The sequence below is a fragment of the Miniopterus natalensis genome, chromosome 1, assembly GCF_054644295.1.
Source record: "Miniopterus natalensis isolate mMinNat1 chromosome 1, mMinNat1.hap1, whole genome shotgun sequence".
Lineage (NCBI taxonomy): Eukaryota > Metazoa > Chordata > Mammalia > Chiroptera > Miniopteridae > Miniopterus > Miniopterus natalensis.
The window spans coordinates 191,753,458-191,776,017 of NC_142081.1; the positions used below are offsets into that span (position 1 = coordinate 191,753,458).

Genomic DNA, 22,560 nt, shown 5'->3' on the forward strand with positions numbered 1-22,560 from the left:
ATATTTTAAGCCTGATTCTTAAAACGCTAACTCTAATGGTAGTTTAAAAAAGTAAAATTGTTATAATTAGTATTCTAAATGTATTAAATGTCTTAAGGTAAACTAATAGGCAATTTCAAATGTTTTACAGTAAAGTTTAGAACGTGAATGAAATATTATTCAAATGTTTACACAAAAATAAAGTGTTCAAGACAGACTTATTTTTAATATATTAGTCCAAAAACCTTTAAAAATAAGCACATCAAATTTTAAATGTAATTTAAATTAATATTTCAGGAAAAAAGGGGTCAAGGTTAAACTGTTTGTCTTCCTTAAAAAGTTTATCATGTTCTTTGTGTCTCTCCTCACAAAAAGAAATCTCAATGAAACTTGGATATTAAAACCTCCCAGGATACCAACAATAAAAGCTGCTAAGAATTTCACAAGTTTTTCCCCCCCTCAGGTGTTAATTAAATGATCATTTAACACCGAAATGTAAACACACCATTTTCATCTCCTGACAGCACCGCCTATTAAAAGCCAGGGCAATAAAAGGCCGGGTGTTAATGCTCTGAATCGAGTTCCCACAACACTCCAAGATGCCTGGTGGTGTCTAAGGTTAAGCATGGAGACCCAGAACAAAGCTCGCCCGCTCGACTTCCAGCCCAACTTTCCCACCGCCAGTGACCTAGGTAACACTCGGAGCAATAAAGAATAAATTTAATTTCTCCAGCATTTTGCGAGGATTAGGAACGATTGTGGGCTCGCAATGACTTCTTATCCTTGGGTTCTTTTTCCTCCCGAGCATTCCTCCCGGTCCCAAAAGACAATCCTGATGGTTTAAGACACAGAACAAACAGAACTTTAAATTAGGCTTTATGCGGGCAATTGGAACTGCTGGAGGGGAAGCGGTGGGCCTTTCTCCCCGGCTCCCAGCTATTCACGCACTCCAGGCTTTAATCTCTCCCCAGCAGAGGGAACCGATCCTGACCGGGCAACGCTATCTTTTCCCATTCTGCTTCCAGACGTATTTACTTCTCTTTTCTTTAAGTTTTTTTTTTTTTTTTTAAACACTGAATCAAGTTGCCATACTTAGCTGTGCACATTCATTTGGGGGACATTTCGAGAGGCACAGATGTTCTCTTAATAACACTTCACAGAGCCATGTCCTGCCCCAGACCCCGGGGGATGCCACCCACAGGACTTTTTACTTTTGCTTCCTCCTGTAGAATTCAGGGTGGTGGTTGTTGATTTTTAACTCCTGCCCAAAGCTTCTTATATCACAATGTATCAGATATTTCCTCTAAAAAATTCAGTGATTGCAATTAATTTGGTTATGGGTAACAGGTAATGAAGGGGACAAACACCACCTTCATCTGCAAAGCTCATGGACTTATTAAAAGTATTAATTAGAAAACAAAACTAAACGAAACTCACTTCTGGTTCAAACCTACTTTATCCTCAAATGTTGTTTAAACCCAAAGTGTTAAAAGGTCTGCAGTTTGCACTGCGGTTGTACATAATGTTTAGTCTAAAAGCATACTTCGGTCACGTGCCTTTATATGAAAGATCACAGAATGCTCTCAGGTCTAATCATATTTGCATATTACAAGTTAAATTGATAAATTCTGTTACATTGTCTTAAAAAACTGAAATTTTAATCAGTGATAAAAATGTTCTTTAGCAACGTATGTACATCTCCTTAACTTTCAGAATAGCTTACCCAGACATGCTAACTAATTTGTATTTTTCCTTCAGTGTGTTGTTCGGGAAAACACATCATTAAAACCACAATCTAAATACATGGACTAACCTAAGCAGTTTCTGAGTCACGGTCTCTGTGTCCATCCCCGTTTCATTATATAGGAGTTTAAAAACTATATGAATCATCAACTGCAAGAGGGTAAGAGATGTTATTAAGAATATTCTGGCCTTAATATACCTCCTGAGGCCAAGTGAGGAGAAATAAAATGGTACAAAAGCACATTTTATGTTACTTTGTAGTGGTAAAAAAAGTGCGGCCCTGCTTATGTGTGTGTCATTATGCTGAGAATCAATGTAAGAAAGAGGTGATTTGCTGACTGCGGGCACCTTGCAAGGACATCTGTGTGACTGTTATTTTGCAATGACAGTAAGACAAACATAATTCCTATTGTACTTGAAAGCTGGCGATGTTCTTTTGAATTCAGAATCTAAATTCTCACTCGAAATATCCTCAGGAGGTAAATATGATCATTCACATTTTATAGATAAGGAAACCTGACTCCACAGGATCCGTCTTATTTCCAAAGACAGCCGAGCCACCAATAACTGAGTCGGAACTTAAACACTAACATTTTACACCACCTCTCTCATAATAAAGTAACTGATCCCAGTGTCTTAAGACATAACGTAAACACATTAAAATAGAACTAAAACGCTACGGACGCTTATTCCCAAAATTAGTATTTATGTAAACTTCAGTCTCCAAATTATAATCATGAGATCACAGTGGCAATTTTATGATTTACAGTCAAATTTTAAAATACTCCCTGATGATGTGAGTCCAATGACATCTTTTTGATGTGAGAGCCACATACTTAAATTCATGTTTCAGAAAAACACAGTCACTCTCCGAGATGAACTCTCTCCGCTTTAATTTGCACATCACAGGTCAGAGGTCAGCCACGCGGAGGCCCACAGACACCACACACTACGCGGGGCCGCACGTCATGCCAGCTTTCCTCCCCAGCGTCGGTCACTGTGCCCTCCGGACTCAGGGGGGTGTGCCCCGGGTATTTGTTGGCAGAGACAGAAACATTTGCATTTGGGAAAGCAGCCGGTTAAACAAGTACACGGGAGTGGGAAGGACTCTTGCCCTTGACTTTCCTGCGCCATGAAGCACGCTGCGGATTTCGCACCTGGAGCCTACTCTGTGGTTGGCAAGAGCAGAAACCTGCCAAGTTCTGACTTTCTCCAGCAACGTCTTCTATGAGAGATCCCTTTGAAGTAAAAACTATCAACATGAGGCCTGGCCAAAATCTCAAATACAATCTTAATCTCCACTGGGTGTATAACTTCTAAATCATAGGATTACATGTTGATTTAAAAACAAAATCAAAAGTAAGTCCTATTCATTGGCTTGCCTGCGTGGTTTTTTTTCCATAGCAAGTGGGAATGGCTGCTGGGAAGTGCGTGCAGACACCCACATAGCAAGTCTTTTGTCTACCTTCTTAAAAACAAACCTTTGGCTGTGTAATCTCTTTAAATTAAATCCTCATATTTTTTTTAAGGGGCAGGAACAAAGTCCCTTGGGCCCAAGAATACTGATTAATAAGTTAATAAATAATAAGGGACTTGGGTTTTTTATTCACGGACAGTTAACGCTTTTTTAAGTTTTCTCTCTCTTACCGGCTCTTTGTTTTCAGAGAGAAGGAGTCAGTCTGTTCCTCCTAGCAAAACACCAGCACTAACAGTACAAGTAGCATATCCTTGCACCGAAGGGTCGCACAGACACAGCGCCTCTGCACGGGACACTCCTGGGCAGCCCCGGCAATCACGGCGCCGGCAGCTATCACAGCGGCTACTGGATGAGTAATGATGTCCATCTGGCTGGACAACGGTAACCGTGGCAACTGCAACCTGCAATTCCCGCCCCATGACTGCGGGGTTTATTGTGGCCGGGGCCACACAGGCCTAGAGCACAGGGCACAGGAAACGCCTCCGGGCGCCTGCACTCTACTCAGAGCTGGCAGAAACTAACTGGGGGCAAGGATCACGCGGTCCCCACTGTTGTATTCTGCTGTTCTAGGTATAAGAATCTTATGAGACTAAGGTGACATTGAAGAAGTGGGAGGTTACTTTTCTAAAAGTATAGTATTATGTTAAATTAGGGTATATAGTTTGCTTAGGTCAAAAATGGGTCATTTTGATATGGCTGTGTCTACCCAAACCTAAGGGGACTAAACATTTAATTAACCAAGATATCCTTTAAATTTAATTTGGTTCTCCATTATTTATAATGCCTTCCCAGGGTTACTATTTGCTCATGCAAGTTACAAACCCTGAGCCCGCAGAGATTTAATTCAATACATCAAACACTTACCGAGAGCCTCCTAAAGGTCAAGCCTTATACTAGACCTTGGGGATATAAAACAAAATGTTTTCATACTACATGTAGACGAGCACTTATATGCATAATCATGAAAAAAGAAAACTAAATTAATAATTGACAAGTATACTAGTGGTTATATCTGGGTGGTAAAATAGTGAACCATTTCTATTTCCTCTGTTTTATTTTTCTGAATTATCTAAACCTTTTAAACATGAGCACGCGTTACTCTTATAACTATTAAAAAACAAAAACTAAGGCTCCTTCTCAAGGACTAAGCAAAAGGGAAATAAATATACATAATTGTATATGTGTGTTTTGCTTTGCAAATTAATTTTTAACTTCATAAAAAAAGTGAAGTTTCCCTCTAAAAAAGCCCCGATCATTATTATCAAAACCAACTTTGAGAATCTAAGATCCTATATGATAGCAAATAAATTGACCTGACCAATCAAATTAAGTAGCCAAAATCTGTCTGTTTCAGGTAAGCAGTCACCGGGGCATAAAAGAGTCCTTGGATTTAAAATGACTGTTTTTAATGTTAGATAATTTCATGGCTCCAAAGCTCACTGTGGATCATAAAATGCCACTTGTGAGTAAGAAATAAAAAAGCTTTTATTCAAAGAAGTAAAGAAAATGAACCACTGGGACCTATGTATTTATTTTGGTTAGTTTTGTTTTGTTTTGGTAGATGCAAAGTGAAAAATGAGTTTGTGCTACATGCGTTGGATACTTAAGCTTATGTTAGAAGCCTGGGTAAATATAATAATACTCAAAGAAATAAACCGAAAACCACAAAGCAAATATTTATAACCAAATACTCCACCGCACCCCTGCCAATGAAATTCCTCTCTAACGAGCCAGGCTCAGCAGTTGTAAACTCAAGCTGAAAAGTGTGAATCACTCACTGGTAAGTCACCTTTAAGGTTACATTTATCGGGAGGATTTGCATATGCTACTTATATATATAATTGCTACTCACAAATTTCGATCAATCGTAATCGAGCGATTCAAAGAGCCACGGAAACGTGTCCGTTAACCAGCTCCAGGCTGCTCTGAAAAGACTCTTCTCCACTCCTGAACTGATAATAAAAACACCACCTCAGTTTGGAAGGAGGGGCAAAGGCCACACTGAAGTATCTACCTACGGGAGGAAAACCACGGACGGTCTCCTTCAACCTACAACCTCGGGCCCTCCACTTTCCCTCCACTTACACTTTCCATCTGTCAACAAGTGCTTGTAATTTTATTACACTGTCCTGTAGTTTATGCAGAGTCGGTATTATTTTACAGAGTTCTGTTAATGGACTGGATAAACGGTAATGCTATTTAAACTAGTCTCCTGCTCCAACAAACACAGCTGCAACTGTACTACTATTTCTGAGCAAACACTGTGACCTGAACGTGGAGTGCTCTCCCGCCCCGTCCGAGGAGAAACTGGAGCAGACAGCAAAGGGAAAGCACACTTGGCCGCTAGCAGCAACCGACCGTGTCGAATGGTAACTCACATCCAGCGCGCCCCCCCCTTCATGTCGCATGGCGGGGCCACAGTGCAGCGTGTGGGCTCCTTCACCTGGCATCGCGCGTTCAGCCGACAGTCAAATGGGGACTATTCATTATGAACGTGCAGAAAAAATCCACATACCGGGGTGGGAAGAAGTAGGCTTACAGTGGTGAGTATGCGAAACAGAGTTTATTCTTATATTAGGACTGATTTGTTAATTATTGGGCTATTTATTATTACCCTACTTTTGCCCACTCCTGTATTGTCCAGCACATCACACTAGCTTTAATCGAAGCAAACAGAGATGAAAAGGAAACATCAGTGGAGGGACTATATATTAAACTGGTAAACTTTTTCACTGGTTATGTGTCAGGTAAAATAGTACTAAGTAAGGGTTGGATACAGTATGTTAGAAAAAGAGAGATGTGAATTAGCATCATGCAACAATTTATAAGAGGAAAACAAATTCTAAGTGTGTTTCCTGCAGGAATTCTAGATGTGCATGCCTTCATTAATATAGCAGGGCGATTATGGATCAGTTAGGAGGTACACGCGATAACCGGTTAAATACGTGCAATGTCCCCAAATATTTTCCCTGTTACTTGTCAAAAATCCTATCGCCTCTGTTCTGTCCCTGTGAAAGGAAGACTTGTCTTGAAATGAGCATTTTAAAGGGCAGCTCTGCAGGCAGCTGTGAGCTCCTTTGCTGCGTGTTGGGACATTTGCTTCCATGAGCTGGGGAGCTGGGGAGCTGGGGGGCCGGGAACTGGGGGGTTGGGGGGCCGGGGAGCTGGGGGGCTGGCGGGCGCCCTATCAGCTGAAGAAAGTGGGAACTTTCGCCCTCCCTCCTGGAAATCACACTGACCGGGCGGCCGGCTTCACCAGCTTCTGTTCCTTTATTTATTAACCGTTCTTCACGGTGGCTGTTTCATTTAACTAGTGGTTCCCATCCTAAAAAAGTGGTCGCCTGTGGCTTGCAGGTTACCCCTCACGAGAAAGATCCCTCACTGCTAACAGGCCACCGAATGGAGCTCAGGTGAGACACCGGCGCCTCTGCTCTGACGTGAGGCTGCCGGGAAACAGGGCACCTCGGGGTTCCTGCGTGTGTGCAGTGTCTGCGCCAGGTGTCGCATCGGTGCATGGTGAATACTGCGCCATCCAGCTCTCCTTTCAGGAACATCAAAGCAGTCAAGTCCCACTTGCGACCCGTCCCCTCCAACAAACACAACTTCGTCTTCCTCACTCCCCAGGGGAAACCTTGGAGCTTCACAGGAGCATCACAGCTCGGAACACATTCCCTAGCTACTCATGTTCCCGTTTTAAAACACTTTTAAATAACTGAAAAATCTTGCCTTATAGTTTTATGGGCTCTCTTTCTTCAATTCACTTTTTTTTTTTAATGTCTTTATTGATTTCAAAGAGAGGAAGGGAGGAGAAACACCAATGATGAGAGTCATTGATCGGCGGCCTCCTGCACGCCCCCTGCTGGGGATCGAGCCCAAAACCCGGGCCTGTGCCCTGACCGGGAATCGAACCATGATCTCCTGAATCACAGGTCGTTGCTCAACTGCTCAGCCAGGCCTGCCGGGCTAATTCACTTTTTTAAGATTTTAAGTCTTCTTCGTTTATAGAGCAGTTTAAGTTACGAAATTACAACAAACAGTAAAAGAAATCCATGGGACCACTATGTGATATTGTCAAAAAAATAATAATAGCAGAATACGTTTGGCTGGTAGGAGACTCCGAACTGGATTATACCACCTGAAACGAAGACTCCTAAAAAAATTAATCCAAGTACTTCTAAAAAAATCAAACTTTCTTGTTTCTCAGAGATAGTGTTGAAGTTTCTTCACCTCTTCAGCTTAATAAGTTTAATGCTAGATGACGGTCATTCTGTTTAAATTATATTTTCACAGCTTCATAGAAAATGGACAATTTCCTGAGTAATGTGGACTGTTTCTAGAAGCATACAATTAGCTAAGTCGTGGTTTAACAGAGCTCATTGATACCAGCCTGGAAGCCAATGCCTCCCAGCACCCTTAATCACCAAAAATTAAAGCAGAAAGCAGAATACTATTAAACCCATTTCTATGGCCCATCTTAGAAACCAAGCACAACCATTTAACTGTAAGTATCAATTTATATACATACATGTAATCTTTATAACAGCTTACATCCTATTTCCTTGGTAAAAGTAGTCCCTAGATACTTATTGTTAAAAAGGCAGTCTCTGGGTTTCTCTATTTGATTTTTTTTTTTTTAATTTACTTAAATTGAGCCAATTAACCAGCAGGGAGCACAAAGCAGAGAAATGCTGCTAGGTGACGGGCTCTCCTTGGAGGTACAGTTATCAGTAAAGTCAGACTCAAAGAAGACCAGGTATGTCAGCTGGCTACACCTCTGCCCACTGGGAGGTTCTCTCTATAGCGAGCTAAGGTACCAGGAGGACCACAGACATCCCGGCTGCCGTGGGCACAGGGCTGTGGAAGGACAGTCTTCCTACCTCTGGAATTGATAACAATACTGAACTGGCGGGCTGCGGAGCCTTGGCTACAGAATCAAGTTCAGAAAAAAGCAATCTGCTCACTTTCCCTCCACACATGAACACAGGAGACATCCCACCATCCAGGTGGGGCCATGCTGAGCAGTTTATTCCGTATTATTCCGTATAGTTTTTCCACAACATCCACGAACACCGATAGTCATTGCTATTTATTTTCCCAACACTTTGTAGCCCATCTGCACAAAATCACTCACGTGGCTGAAAATCTAATTTTAAAAGCTTTCAAAAGTGTGTTTTCACTATTACACATTAGGTCAGCGAACAAGCATTTCGGGAGGAAAAGCTGATCCCGTCTAAAGCTCCTATTATGCTGCTTCCCAATGACTTCCGCCAACAGCCAACGACGTATCCGATATGAAACCCTGACAGTCACTCATGTTGCAGAGTCTAGGATTCTGGCCTTAAAAGGAAAAGGAACATATAAGGAGAAATTTACAGCCCTTTTTAACTACCTTATAATAATATTTCCAGACTAATAACTATACTCGAGCACAGGAACAATGCTTAAAAAGCTGACACTGAGAACCCCAACTCGACAAGAAAACAAGTCAACCGGCCCTGAGGAGTTCGTGTGGTGGCAGTTTTCCCCTTCAGAACGTAATCAGAGTGGCCACAGAGAGTCAGGTGAGTCTCGCCAGCATCACACGGCTAACACAGAACAATCACAGTAACCCGTTCATAATCCAGAAAATGCTAACCAAATAAAACAACTGGCGTCACTGGAACACCAACCATAAATTCCCATTTTGAAAAAGGCAAAGCCTTCATCCATTAATCTCGTGATGAAAAGTTCCAAGAAAGCACACGGGAACAAATCCACAATATATTCAATACAACACAAGGTACTACCCAAAGCAACGGTAACCGTATCGGTCTACTTACAGTCTGTACAGCTTCGAGGTCCCCAGGAACAGCAACTCAGGAAACAGCTGAAGGTGATTTCTGTTTAAACGCCTTTTGAGAGAGAGAGAGAGAAAAAAAAGTGTATGTTACATAGAAAATAGAAAACACCCAACAATGAGACTGTGGTTGGACAGTGTCATGCCTCATCCTGTGTGGCAGGAAAGAAAGAAATGACATTCAAGGGAATTCAAGCATTGCGAATCAGAAGCCGGTTACACCTTTTGTTCCATGACTCTCTAAGGCAATTTTCCATTATGCTTACTCTGATGATGATTACCGCGGCCTAAACTCTACACTCACATCCCGCGCAACACCGGTCAGCCAGAGTGCACACGATGGGGAGGGATTTGACTCAGACTCTGGCGTCTGGGTAAGGAGACAGCTCAGCCTCCAGCCGAAATATCACAGAAAGGCACCCTGAAATAACTCACATGCTGTCCCAGCTGACCTACGTTTTCAGCCAAGGCACTGTGGGGAGACAAAAATTTCAATTTCATTATCTTTTCATTTGGTTGCCGAAAAAAACGTGTGTGCAAGTGTCAGCGCGATAGGTAAAAGCAAAAGCGAACCTGAAAGTTCAAACCTCAGCCCACAGTTCTTGACCCTTGACTGAATCTGAGACCGAGTCATTGCTAATTGGTGTCCAAAATGCTTAAATTATGTTTTTAAAATGTTTCACTAATATTGGAATGATTTAAATGTTTTAGAAAAGAATTCGACTGCAACTCTAACTCAATTGAAGTCCCGATGCTACGTAACTGTTCTTTTAAACTATCCATACTCGCTAAGGAGTGGGCCGGTTCTGGCCCGGATGTACCAATTCCCCAAACTCATTCATTTTAGGTGTGCAATTTAACATTTCAGTAAAAATAGATGTCCATCACTCGCTATTCCCAAATTTAAATAAAATGACGAAAAGCTGAGGCAAAATTCACACTGAAATGACTTATAAGCTGCTGCAGAGCTCTAGAAAAGTGTAAGGTCCCAAAACTAATGTCACACTAAAGAAACTGGAGGCATTTCTTCAGTCTTAAAGATAAATGTTGAGGGGACAGTAAAAGAGGCCACATCAATCAGTTGCAACATATTTAAACGGTCACCAGGCGTAAGTGGAATTACACCTTTGGTCTCCAGAGGGCGGACATGGCCAAGGGATTATAACGCTTAAGAAAGCAGATTATAAGGAAGACCTTCCTAAGAATCACAGATATTAAAAAAATACAATGATCTGCCTTGGGAAGTCTCAACTCCGCCTCCCACAGACATTTAAGCACAGGCTTTCCACTCCCCTACCCCCCCAAAAAAAAGATGCAGTAAAAGAAATCGTGCGTTAGGGGAAAAGTTGGGCCTGGTGAGCTTCGGAACTTCCTCCAGCCCTAAAGGCCACGAGGCTGGGATGGCAACCTTCACTTTTGTTAGTAACTCACGATGTGAAGAAGTCGCTCATCTACAGAAACATTCTCAGCACTTAATAAAATAATACTCATTAAAGAACATGCCAAGATAAATAGGGGGGAAACAGTAAAATTAGTGCTGAAAGACACCGATTTCCCGCCTACACTGATTGTTATGAATGAAGCTCAAGGTTACGGTTAAAGTGCAACAAAGGCCTTTATTTATGTATTCCTCTCTGCTAGGCACGTGCTGAGGGAGGAATGCTCCCAGAGTCTACCACGACACGGTTGTAATAAAATACTATTGACTTATGACCCTGTTTTGGCTTTTTTTCCCTCCAAAAAGGTAGATTACAAATATCCACAAGAGTGGAATTTTTCTAGGGAAGCAACCAGCCTTGGAAAGACCTGCCTTGTTCAAGAGCCAATCCTGATTTCTAAAGGGCGGAGATGGGCTTTCCCCGTCGGAACCCAACCATGACACTGCGGCCACAAGCAGGGTCCCTCCAGCCCCGTCTCCGCAGGGGCAGCTTTCTCTGTTCTCCAAGTGGCACCTTCCTCCATCTCTGTGAAACCCGATTCCCCCACGCAGGCAGTCCCTTCCTTTGCCGGGCCCCAGGCCCCAGGGCATTTGATAAGGAGTGAGTCATGCCCCTGCCTAGTGCAGTCACTCACGGCCTGGTCCCTTCCCACCAGGCTGTCGCTCTTCAAGCTGTAAAGGCCACGTCCTCGTCTTCTCTCCCTTCTTCCCGCCACAGCGGACTCTCGGGGCCGAGAGCAGCCGCCCCTCCCGCGCTGTGATAGTCAGCACAGCCCTAGCACGTCTTCCAGGCTCAGCCAGCTTCCCCCGGCAGGCTCCCTGAGGATCCTGCCTCGGGTTTAGGTCACTCTCCCCTGGACCCTGGTCCCACCGCCACCCGTTTTCATGTGCCCTACACAGCAACTGCCTCCTTCCCCTTCCCTCAACCTCCCTCCCCTCTGCCATTCTTTTTTTTTTTTTTAAATATATCTTTATTGATTTCAGAGAGAGGAAAGGAGAGGCAGAGAGAGAGAAACATCAATGATGAGAGAGTCATTGATCGGCTGCCTTCTGCACACCAGATTGGGGATCGAACCCCGATCGCCTGGATCCTAGGCCGATGCTCAACCGCGAAGCCATGCCCGGCTGGGCGCCCTCTGCCACTCTTAATACCATCTGCAAGCTGGAAGGAATTCAATGTTTTTAAAAATTCAGATATGTAAGTGGTTGACAGCTGCTGCTAGATGTTCTGTTAATAGACCTACATCAGTATAATTTCAGGTAGTGTGAGAAAGCAGGTGTTTCAGGTGGGGTGCAAGCAGTGTCTTCTATTTCATTTTTATTTTCGCATTCCCAGTGGTTCCTAATTCAGTCCAAAAGGAACAGCTAAATATCACATAAGCGTACCATGCTATGGTCAGTGTTCTGAGAGGTGCACATGAATTACCTCGTTCCCTCTTCAGAACAGCCCCCGGAGCGGATGCCTCGGTCACTGCTGCTCTGCGGGAGGCACCCAGCTCACAGCAAGCAGGGCTCGGGCGCGAACTCGGGGGGCGAGTCCAGAGCACATGCTCGGAGTCCCTCCTCTCACAGAGACAGGCCTAACCATTCCGAAACAACAGTTCAAAATGAGGTAAAGCAGAAATTTTCCTTTTCACCAGTCTTTCCTTGGGAAAAGCATGGCTTATATAGCCCCTTTCTTAAATATCAAGGACGGAACCACCTGAAAATAAACCACCAAGTTCTACTTAAAAAATAAAAACGGGCTCTCTGTTCAGCTCACTGTCTTAAAGACCTATTTAAAATATCTACAGTTGAAACAAAATGAAAATACATACATTTTCTCTGAATTCAGGTCATTTGTCATCATTTCATGAAAACTATTACGGATGATCTTAATATGTCTAAACCAACCACGCGCACAAGACAAGGTAGTACCTTCAGAATAGAGCAGGTGAGTGATGCCTGTAACAGGCACAGAAAAGCAATGCGACCGTGCTTTTTAACAGAATATTAATACGCTTACGGTTCCCGTTCTTCTAGTCTTTCTTCCATCAATACTATGAATAAATGCAAATACAAACATTAAAATAAAAAGTGAAACTCTTCCAAAATAGTCCATCAAAGAAAAAATTTAAAATCAGGAATTCTTGTGTAATGGCCAGAAATTAAATCCTTACAGTAAAGAGGATTCTTAAAATCCAGAATTACTTTAAAAACCACTGAGGTACATAACAATGTCTCCACAGAGCTGGAGGAAAAGTAACCTAGCTCCTTCTAATTCCGCAGAATACTTCCCAGCAGCGTGACGATGAAAGTGTCACAATGATACTCTCATGTAAATAAATGTGTTAAAGAAGTTAAAACCTGATAGTCCCAGGACAGGAAAAGAGCATGCGGTGAATTAAGGGCATCTCAGAGGAGAGTTTACAGGAGCCAGCAAAAGTCAGCTCCATAAACAGACGAGGGGGGCGGATTGCCTATTGTCCGGGGCAAGGATACTCAGCTGTGTAACAGATTTACCAGCGACCTGGGATCTGCCCACAGGACCTCGGGGCTGACGGAGGGCTCTCTGGATGGTAACTCATGGTTTCAGGGAGGCATCCGATGAGTCTCCAAGATACTTTTCCTTAAGGCAAAAATGAGAGGGGTCCCAGTAACTGTTTCCTCTGTGCTGTGGGCTATTTCTGAGTGTGACCTTCAGTGGGGTAAGCGAGCTTTCTGTATTGCACAAAAGAGCACTGTCCTGGAAATGCTGATTCTTCAGCACCTGGGTCTGAAGGGCGCCTGAGCACTATTGACAGGCATTGTTACACTGTAGCTGTCAGCGGCGCTGTGACTTGCCCGCCCATGGAGGTTACAGTGTCTTATTGTTCCAACTCGCACCTCAATTCAATTAAGATTGGCCACCTTCACCTCAATTAAAAACGTGAAAACAGTTTTGCCAAAGGCAGAGAAAAACTCATGGCTCACATTTACCTGTAATTGTCCATGTGAGGTACTTAAGCAGTGCGCCTGGTCTGTCACAAATATTGGATAAATGCTGCCTTAAAGAGTCTATCATTTACAATCCCCTGTTTCATATAGACAAATGCCTTCTTCTCAGTTAAATTTTCACTTGTCTTTTAAAATTTATTATGTTTACATTTTTAAAGCAAAGGTTTTTAACATGAGCTATTATTAGATTAATAAAATAAAGCTTGTATTTTCAGCAGTGATGTTGATAATTTCATCTTTTATGTTTCATGGTGGAGAGACTGAAACTTATTAGTAAAAATGTAGCTTTCTCTTTGCTCCCCTTACTTCTTGGTATTTCTCTACATATTCAGAAAGATGGCGAGAAATACCCCAAAACAAAACTTGAAGAGGGTTTTGTACTTTCTTCGCATCTCTTCTACAGATCACACGCTGCATGATATAAAAAGTCAGAATGAAAACGATGGTGAAGCTGACTGTTCCAAGTCAAATTTATTATATACACATTTTATTAGCTTCATAATATAAAACAGTTCTTAAACTGAGCTTTTGAAAAGCAATGTTGAAACACATAAAGAAATACATCGTTCTTTAAAAAAAAAACACGTAATTTTGGAAGTGCCAACCCTGTCCTGAGCATTCTGTAAAACTATGTACAGTACCTTCCTTAAACCACAGATGACGCCACTGTAAGATATAATTATCTCTGTCCTAAAGGTGAGGAAACTAAAGTTTTCAAAGAGAAAGCAATTAATCAAGACCTCACAGTGGAATTGAAGCCAAGGGTTCTCTGATGCCACTCTTATCTACTGTTTCTGATTTTAAAAGGGGGGGGGGTTGTATTTGCTTAAAAGGCATAATCAGCAGGACAACCAATGAGTATTTGGCCTGTGCCACAGGACACCAGGCAACAGCAGATAAAATGAGCAGGTGCCTCGGCGGAGGGGAGTCTAGGTCATCACACCCTGTGCGCCTGCTCTGCCAGCACCCAGAGCAGCAGCGCCCGCTGGAGAACCATCCACTGCACCCAGAGCACACGGACCCGGGGAAGAGGGCAATCCATACCTTTTGCAAATATAATCTTAAAGCAATGTCCCAGTTGTACTCATACCAAATCGGCCCTATTATTCTCAAACTTTCATCCTGACAGCATTTCCACCACTATTCCTTCCAGTCAGCAGATTAAAAACCACTTTGGAAAAAAAAAAGAGCCATGTAAGATCTATGCAGGAGGGTCTCTCACTCCGTGTAAAATCGCGAATTTCCATCCAGAAGGCATATTTCAAGCAGAAAGGTATCCAACAGGAATGAAAAACAATTCAGTGTAAAATATTTGACATTCACTGCTTCCACAAATACATCGTAACAGTGCAAACTAAACTACTCATTTCAGGAGAGGTATAAAAGACACAGCATGCAGCAAACACTGTCACAAAGGAGGAGCCCAAAACAGATGTGGGAAAAATAAACAGCCTCACTGCTTCAGCATTTATAAAACAGCCCGCAGAGAGCAAACAGGCCTTCTCACCACCGTTCAACTTCCAGGCCCATAAAAAACGACGCGAGAGAAACCCTCTGGGATGGACTCAGTGTTGGGCTAAACTTCTAACACTGCACGGGCCTTCAGGCCTTATGAGACCACAGTCCATAAATGTAATTTAAAATAGTCAGTACTGCCTGACCCCACCTGGCACAGCGGTCAGGGCATCGGCCCTCCGACTGAAGGGTGCCGGGTTCGATTCTGCCCAGGGGCATGTACCTCGGTTGCAGCTCAGCCCCAGTCAGGGCAAGGGCGGGAGCAACTAAGACACACCGATGTTTCTCTCTCCCTCTCTCTTGGAAAAAATGTCCTTGGGTGAAGATTTAAAAAAATAAAACAAAACAGTTCAGTACCACTTACATACAGGTGAGAACTGACACTTGATCGATGTCACAGATGAAGTGATACAATGTATCCTTGAACATGTTTATACCACGCACTGCACCTCTGCTACCAAGTTTCACATGCTCTTCAAAGAGCCTTTCCCAAGAAAACCACTGCACTGATTTTAAACTCCTGGGTGAAGTTGCCAGAGAACAATTCTTTTGAGATGAGCTTGCATTCTTTTCCAAGGAGATTAGAACGCGAGTTCGCCCTGACTTTAAGAAAAGGAATGTGTTACGTGTGGCCCATAAACGCGCAGGATTAGTCAGAAGAGGGACTCTGCACATCCTTGACGATCAGGGGATAAGCGGTGCCTTCCTTCAGACCTGTTCCACAGCATATTCTCGGCTTGAACTCATGTGTAATGACCTGTAACAAAACCTCCGGAGCCCCAGCCTCACACCCTGGCTGCCACATGCTTTTATATGAGGGGTGTGTGCACACAGAGAAACTAATTCAGCACCACCTTAAAAGATAGTAATAAATGGGTCTCTTACACATCCTTTCAGGACAGCGTGGTGTTGAGTCAAATTGAGGCTCCACGATAATGGGATTTAGACTTTTGTGAATTAAAATGAGGACTTTTATATCATCTTGATAGAAACTTTAAAATATTAAGTGAACAGGTTTAATTACATGGCTTTATTATAATATTTTCAGGACTCACTGTTCAAGGAAATGTAAAGATAAAATGACAAAGTTAGTAGGAAATCGGTACTGTCCAATCCAAAGAGTCAACGCAATACTGGTTTTAAAACCACACCTTTGCACAGGACTGGTAAGAAACGCATGACTGGTATGAAAAGAACAGTCCAAGCCCTTGCCTTTGACACTTCTGCAGTTTCCTTATCGTGAGGATATAAAATGACTGTCGGAGTTCATGAAAAGCCTAACAGCCAAGGCTTTCGATGGTATGTGATTGGCTGTGGTTAACATAATCCAGGCCCATAAGCATTTTATTTTGCATATAAGCATTTCCTTGCAAGCAGGACAAAAATGTCCTAAAATTCTTCTGAAAACCCTAAACAATTTCAGAAACATTCTAAGACATTATGCCCCAGCTAAGAAATACCTTAAACTGACTTTATCACAGATATATACAGGTATCTTCTTTGAAATAAAAAAAAGAACTGTGCTTCCTAAATGTTTCAGTTCTGTACTGTAGCTTATTTGTAGTTTGTTTCCTTAATTCATTTCCACTGAATTAACCAGTCACTTAAGTGCATTCGATTTCATTTGAACATTTTGATTAAGCAGTTTGAGGCCTGCTGATAGAATCTACATGGGCACCTTCTCAAGGAGCATTTTAATCCTAGATATGCAGGCACTGCGGGCAGCACAGGCCCAGGAAACGCGCCCGCCCGCGCCGGCTCCGGGCGGCAGCGAGGCCCTGTGAACCGGGAGCAATGTGCTCACGCTGTGCAAGCACGAGCAAAACTCAGCTCTTCCACAAGGATTCCTAAGCATATTCCGATGATCATATCATCTGATGTTGTTTGCTACACACTAGAAAGAAGGGAAAAAAGAGGGAAGGGAAGGAGGGAGGGAGGGAAGGAAGATTTTAATATCTATCTACTTGACATTTTCAGTAATAACCTTACATTTCATCCATTTGAGGCAGGAAAAATATCGCTCTCTTCTAACTGTAATGCTTTGACTTATAAATAATGGCTTTCCCATCCTATATTCAGGTTAAATTCCACTTAGCAATATGACCCTGTTTCTTAGAGATTAAAAGTTGGATTTCTAAAAAGGCACAGATGTTATCTTCTGTTTTCAGATCTGTCTTCTCTCTCTAGATCAAGTTAAAACTCTATTAACATGAAATAAAATGAATAAAACCTTATAATTTTAAAATACAAACATCATTTGGAACTGTTTTGGTTTTATCATTTTAAAATGAAAAAATAGCTTAAAACCATGAATTGTGCACAAATAAAATTAATTTTATTTATTTTTTCTTCTCACAAAGCTTGAAAATTAAGTTACTATAATTACTGTATAAATGGCATTTATGACATAAACCTGCATTTATACATTTTTTTATAACCTAGACTTTCAATTAAAAATTTCACATCTAAATTGTTTAAAACCATGTAGGCTCATACAACATATAATTAGTTAAAAGTTAATTCATTGATTACTTCCTTTCTCTTATATTGTCTCTTGGAGCTTTTGGGGGGTAAAATAAGGCAACTTTTGTGATATTAATGAATCCACCAACTAAAATAAAGGTATATGCCACAGGCCATAGAAATTCGATAATGGAACTCTCTGGGTAGCTTTCTTTATTTTTACTTTTCAATATAATATACTGAAAAAAGTTTTTAAATAGTTTGTTTCACAATAACTTGAATGCATTCTTAAACAAAACTGCCTTGCCATTTAATGTATTTTAGAAAATAAATATTTGAAAAGTGTATCCACAATGTTCCTAAGAAATGGTTTTGAATTCCCGAGTCCCAAGGAGATGAATTGGCTGTCAGATAACAATGTGCTTCCATCAGATGGACTTGGCAGTTGTAAACAAAAGGAATTTTCTCAGCTTTTCCTCACAAATATGAAATATTTGCTCTCGGCCAACAGCTGGGGTGATTTAAAGAAGTCCTGCATATATATTAGTTTTCATTCAAAATTACAAATCCCCCTCCCACTCTGCAACATCTGACTGCTTCTTAGTAGAATAGAAAATTGTTCTGAGATGAAGTGACATTCCCAGGGGAAGTCAAAGTCAAAAACTAGAACCTACTTACAACTCTAATTGAATTTCAGATCATAAGGCATCTGGTTAATAATTTTTAGGAAAAGTTAATTTATTCAAGATGAAAGTTAAACTGATACCCTGGAGTGGCTTGAAAAGTAATGAGAAAGTTCGATATGTTGTAATGTTTCTGAAAATATTTAACACTATTATACAACCAAAATAGAAACTGCATGAAAAGCCATCAGGTTTCCTTCGGTAATTTGGAAGTTGTTTAAGAATCAAAACATACAGGTTTCTATGTGGTGACTAGTTAAGTTATTCATGAAAAAAACTGATCATGTTTAAATGATAATTTTAAATTATGTAATCATCGTACTAAACAATAAGATTAAATTGATAGTTCTTTTTAAACGAATGAATTAAAAATGCCTTTGTAAGGTACTTACTAGATATTAGCTATTTACTATCAAGGAAATCAAAGAATGAATATTTTCAGAGTACTTCAAAGTAGTGATTTTAAATTTACTTTTAATTCCACAGTAATATTCCCTATGTTGTAAGATTCATCATGGATAAAATTTTATAGTAAAATAAATTAGACATCTCTGTGTTTAATTTACTTGTAGTGATAAATACGTATCCTACATATTTCCTAATACCTTAGAAATTGACAAGCACTTTTCTACTTAGAGACAATTACACAGAATTAACATCTGCCCCCAGGCCCAGTGAATGTGAGTGTACAATGCCTAAAATGAACTTCATATTTCATTATTTTAAATCATGTTTTATTTTTACCTAAAGTGCCTATTAAAGCAGGCATGGAAACTTATTAAAATAATCATTGTTACTTTTAAGAGAGCTGTATCTGCCCTTAAAATGCAAACCTACTAAACTAGAATTATCAAGACATATGAGACATGGAATTCATACATCAAATTACCAAGTGTGCAATCAATCCTAATTATTACAGTGGTTTTGTCTTTTGTAGATATACACTGTAGATATAAAGTAAGAATGGACCTCAGGTAATATATACCAATCCTTAATATTCTGTGTGTGAAAAAAAAAGTATTTTAAAGTCTAAAGTGCACAGTTGATCTTTTTGGAAAAAAGCATCAATGTTAAAATAACCACTGTTTGATAACATAATTCTTACTTCCCTTTCTACTAATCTTTAAATTATTTATCCAGCACAAATATATAGAAAACTACTATAAAACAATGAAATAAAACTGCGAATAGACATAATTAACAATATTCACCTTGTTAAATATCAGAAAGCAAATCTCTTTCATTAAGATTTTAAAATATTTCTTCAAACACCGCTAATGACACACAACAAAACAGAATGGAAATGAAAATCACCATTAGCAAAACTTTTCTTTTCCATAATGCCCCATAAATGCAAATAAAATTACTACCTTTCTTCCTACATAAGCAAATAAAACAAACTAGATGAACAGTAGGAAAACCATGTACATCTCAAAGTACAAAAGCAGTGGTTACCAAGGAAGGAAGTGTTTCAGGAAAGTAAGTCTGCATTTTTCAGCTTTATTTCAAGTTAGTCCTCTGTGTGCAAAAAAAAAAAAAATCTATTTTTAAATTAGTCTGAAAGCGACTTATTCAACCTCTTGTTTCTATAAACTTTCAAAGACTAAGACGTGAAATTAAAGACATGGTCTTTGAAATTCAAGTATTTTTAAAAACACAGTCATGCCGTCATAAGTTTGGAATTGAAAATACTTACAGTCTCTCCAGTTCTTTAAGATCCTGGAATGCTCCTCTTTCAATGGTGCTGATCCTGTTCTCCATGAGCTGCCTGAAACGCAGAGCACAGCAGAGTCTGAAAGCTGCCCCTCACCGTCAGAGAAGTTTCAGTTCAGCCGCTCAAAACCTGGACCTCTTTCCCTTTGTAAAGTTAAATCTTGCTCCGGTTTTAGATTCAATATGCAATTTAATGATGACATATCTGAGAGAACTCGGGGAGGGAAAACAGCATGCACATCCCAAAACTTGCATTTATAAATCCTAACAGAGTTTGTCATGAAATTCACTGGTCAAAACTCTGAACCTTAGAGTATATTCTGGAAAACAGCCCATGGCACTGCAGCTCTGATGGGTGTTTTTTGGTAAACTGACTTTCAAATGAGATCTTAACTAAGAGAATCAATATACAGTAATGCATCATACACATATTTCAATTCACTTATGGATACACATCAGAAATTGGAAGAATTCATAATGGTCAAATGTGTCTTTTAAAATGAACATTGAACACACAGAGATCAAAAGTATATGTTCACTGTGATGTAAGTATTTACAAACCTGTGGGTAAAAGAATTTTACATAACGTTGAACCTCAAATGATGGTTCACTCAGAACTAATTTAACCCACCAATTAAAGAAGTGATCAAATTACAACAATTTCACAAAAGCTACAAAGATATAAAGTATAAGAAACAATTCAAAATACTACCAGTGTATTTTATGGGACACATTTCCCATCATAAACTCTGTGAAAAGCTGGACTGCTTGTTTTAATTTTAGAAATTATACCTAAGTGTTGTTTGCTGGAAGAGGCTGAACATTTCTACATTAGTAATAAAAATGCAGACCCACTTAAATTATTTCTAGTTCATCTCAAATCCTAAAAGTGCATCAGATGTCTCACATTACTTATTCATATTGTGAACACAATTATTCTATATTTTTATAAGCATAAGGCACTTAGGGTTTGGTATTGAAAACACTTGAGGTCATTTCTATAGTACTGTTTCTATGGCCTGCATCCAACCTTAAAATAAAAGCCTACATTTTTATTAAAAGTTGTACTACAATGATAACCTAAAACAGACAGAAATCAAGATCTTTTAAATGTTTATGTTTATGTCACTGAGACAGTTTTTAAAAATGAGACCAGTAACAAATCAAAATCTGCAAGCTCAAAAAAAAAAACACAAAAGAAAATTCTTCAAAACACAGAAGAACATACTTACAGAACTCTTAGATGTCTAAGACCAGCAAAATCCGTTTTGGTAATCCGTGTGATATTATTTCCATTCAAATCCCTGAGAAAAAACATGGAAGAAAATGAAAGTTCCATTTTAAGAAGATCTAGTCAAAAAATAAAGATATAAACTAAATAAGAACTTGAAGATTAAAGATCAGTTTCAGTGACTAAAGTAGTTTACAAAGTAAAAGAGAGAGGGAAAGGAGTAACCTTTTAAAGGAATTTTAAAAAATGATTCTCAACAAGTTTACAGAGTCCATGCTTGTTGGCATGTGAGAAGAAAATGAAGCGATTGTCTTGTCACATGAAGTTCCCTTTTGGGCATGTATGGGAGTGCTTTCAACTTTTTTTTTTTTCATTTTTAATCATTTTTTACCTTTTCAGTTACAGTTGGCATACAGTATTATATTATTTTCAAGTGTACATCCCAGTGATTAGACATTATATAACTTATTACGTGGTCATCCTGATAAATCTCACAGCCATCAGACACCACATATAGTTATCAGAATATTATTGACTATGCTGTACTTTCCAACCTCAGGACTATTCTGTAACAACCAATTTGTCCTTCTTTATCCCTTCACCTTTTTCATCCACCCCCAACCTTCCTCTCATCTGCAGCCATCAAAATGTTCTATCAGTCCGTTTCTTCTCTGCTTGTTCATTTATTTTGTTTGTCAGATTCAATGGTTGATGAATATGTATTTATTGCCATTTTATTGTTCATATATTTGATCTTTTTTTTCTTCTTAAAGAAGACCTTTAAACATTTCTTGTAATAATAGTTTGGTGACGATGGAACTCTGTTAGCTTTTTCTTGTCTGGGAAGTAATTTATAGGTATTTGATTCTAAATGATAGCTTCCCTAATCCAGTAAAGGAAATAGACATACAAGTTCAGGAAGTGCAGAGAGTCCCAAACAAGATGAACCCAAAGAGGTCCACACCAAGGCAGATCATAATTAAATTGCAAAAGGTTAAAGACAGAGAATCTTAAAAGCAGCAAGAGAAAAGCAGTTAGTTACCTACAAGGGAGCTCCCATAAGACTGTCAGCTGATTTCTTAACAGGAACTTTGCAGGTCAGAAGGGAGTAACAAGAAATATTCAAAGTGATGGAAAGCAAGAACCTACAACCAAGATTACACTACCCAACTTTTGTTTTTATAAGGATGTGTATATTAACTGCATATGTATTCTGCTATCTACTATTATTGTTAGGCAGACCCCCAAAAAGTTCCCTTCAAAAAGTTAAGTGAACAATATTCTAATACTACTCCAGAAGCAATTTTTAAAAATCCAAAATCCTGTCCTGAGGTGGCAGGGTGGCTAAACTTCCTAAAGCAAAGAAAAAAAGAGTTCCATCAAAAGAACTGCAGTTCAAAGACTAGAGTTTATAGGCATTTACCTTCCAACAATTCTATGTTTGTATGAAAACTAAACTCTTCATTTGCAGCTCAGGGAATCCCCGCTGTGACAGTAAAGTGAAAA

At 40.0% G+C, this 22,560-nt stretch overlaps 1 protein-coding gene across 2 annotated transcripts in view; it reads right to left on the reverse strand.

Moving 5' to 3' along the window:
- Positions 1 to 22,560, reverse strand: part of SLIT2 (slit guidance ligand 2) — a 297,246-nt gene that overhangs the window by 272,101 nt on the left and 2,585 nt on the right. For both annotated transcript variants that reach the window (XM_087828059.1, XM_087828055.1), the window contains exons 2-4: positions 21,056 to 21,127; positions 19,807 to 19,878; positions 9,019 to 9,090 (exon numbers count right to left, since the gene is read on the reverse strand). In XM_087828059.1, the coding sequence (XP_087684185.1) occupies positions 9,019 to 9,090; positions 19,807 to 19,878; positions 21,056 to 21,127 (216 nt within the window). The remainder of the gene's footprint in view (positions 1 to 9,018; positions 9,091 to 19,806; positions 19,879 to 21,055; positions 21,128 to 22,560) is intronic.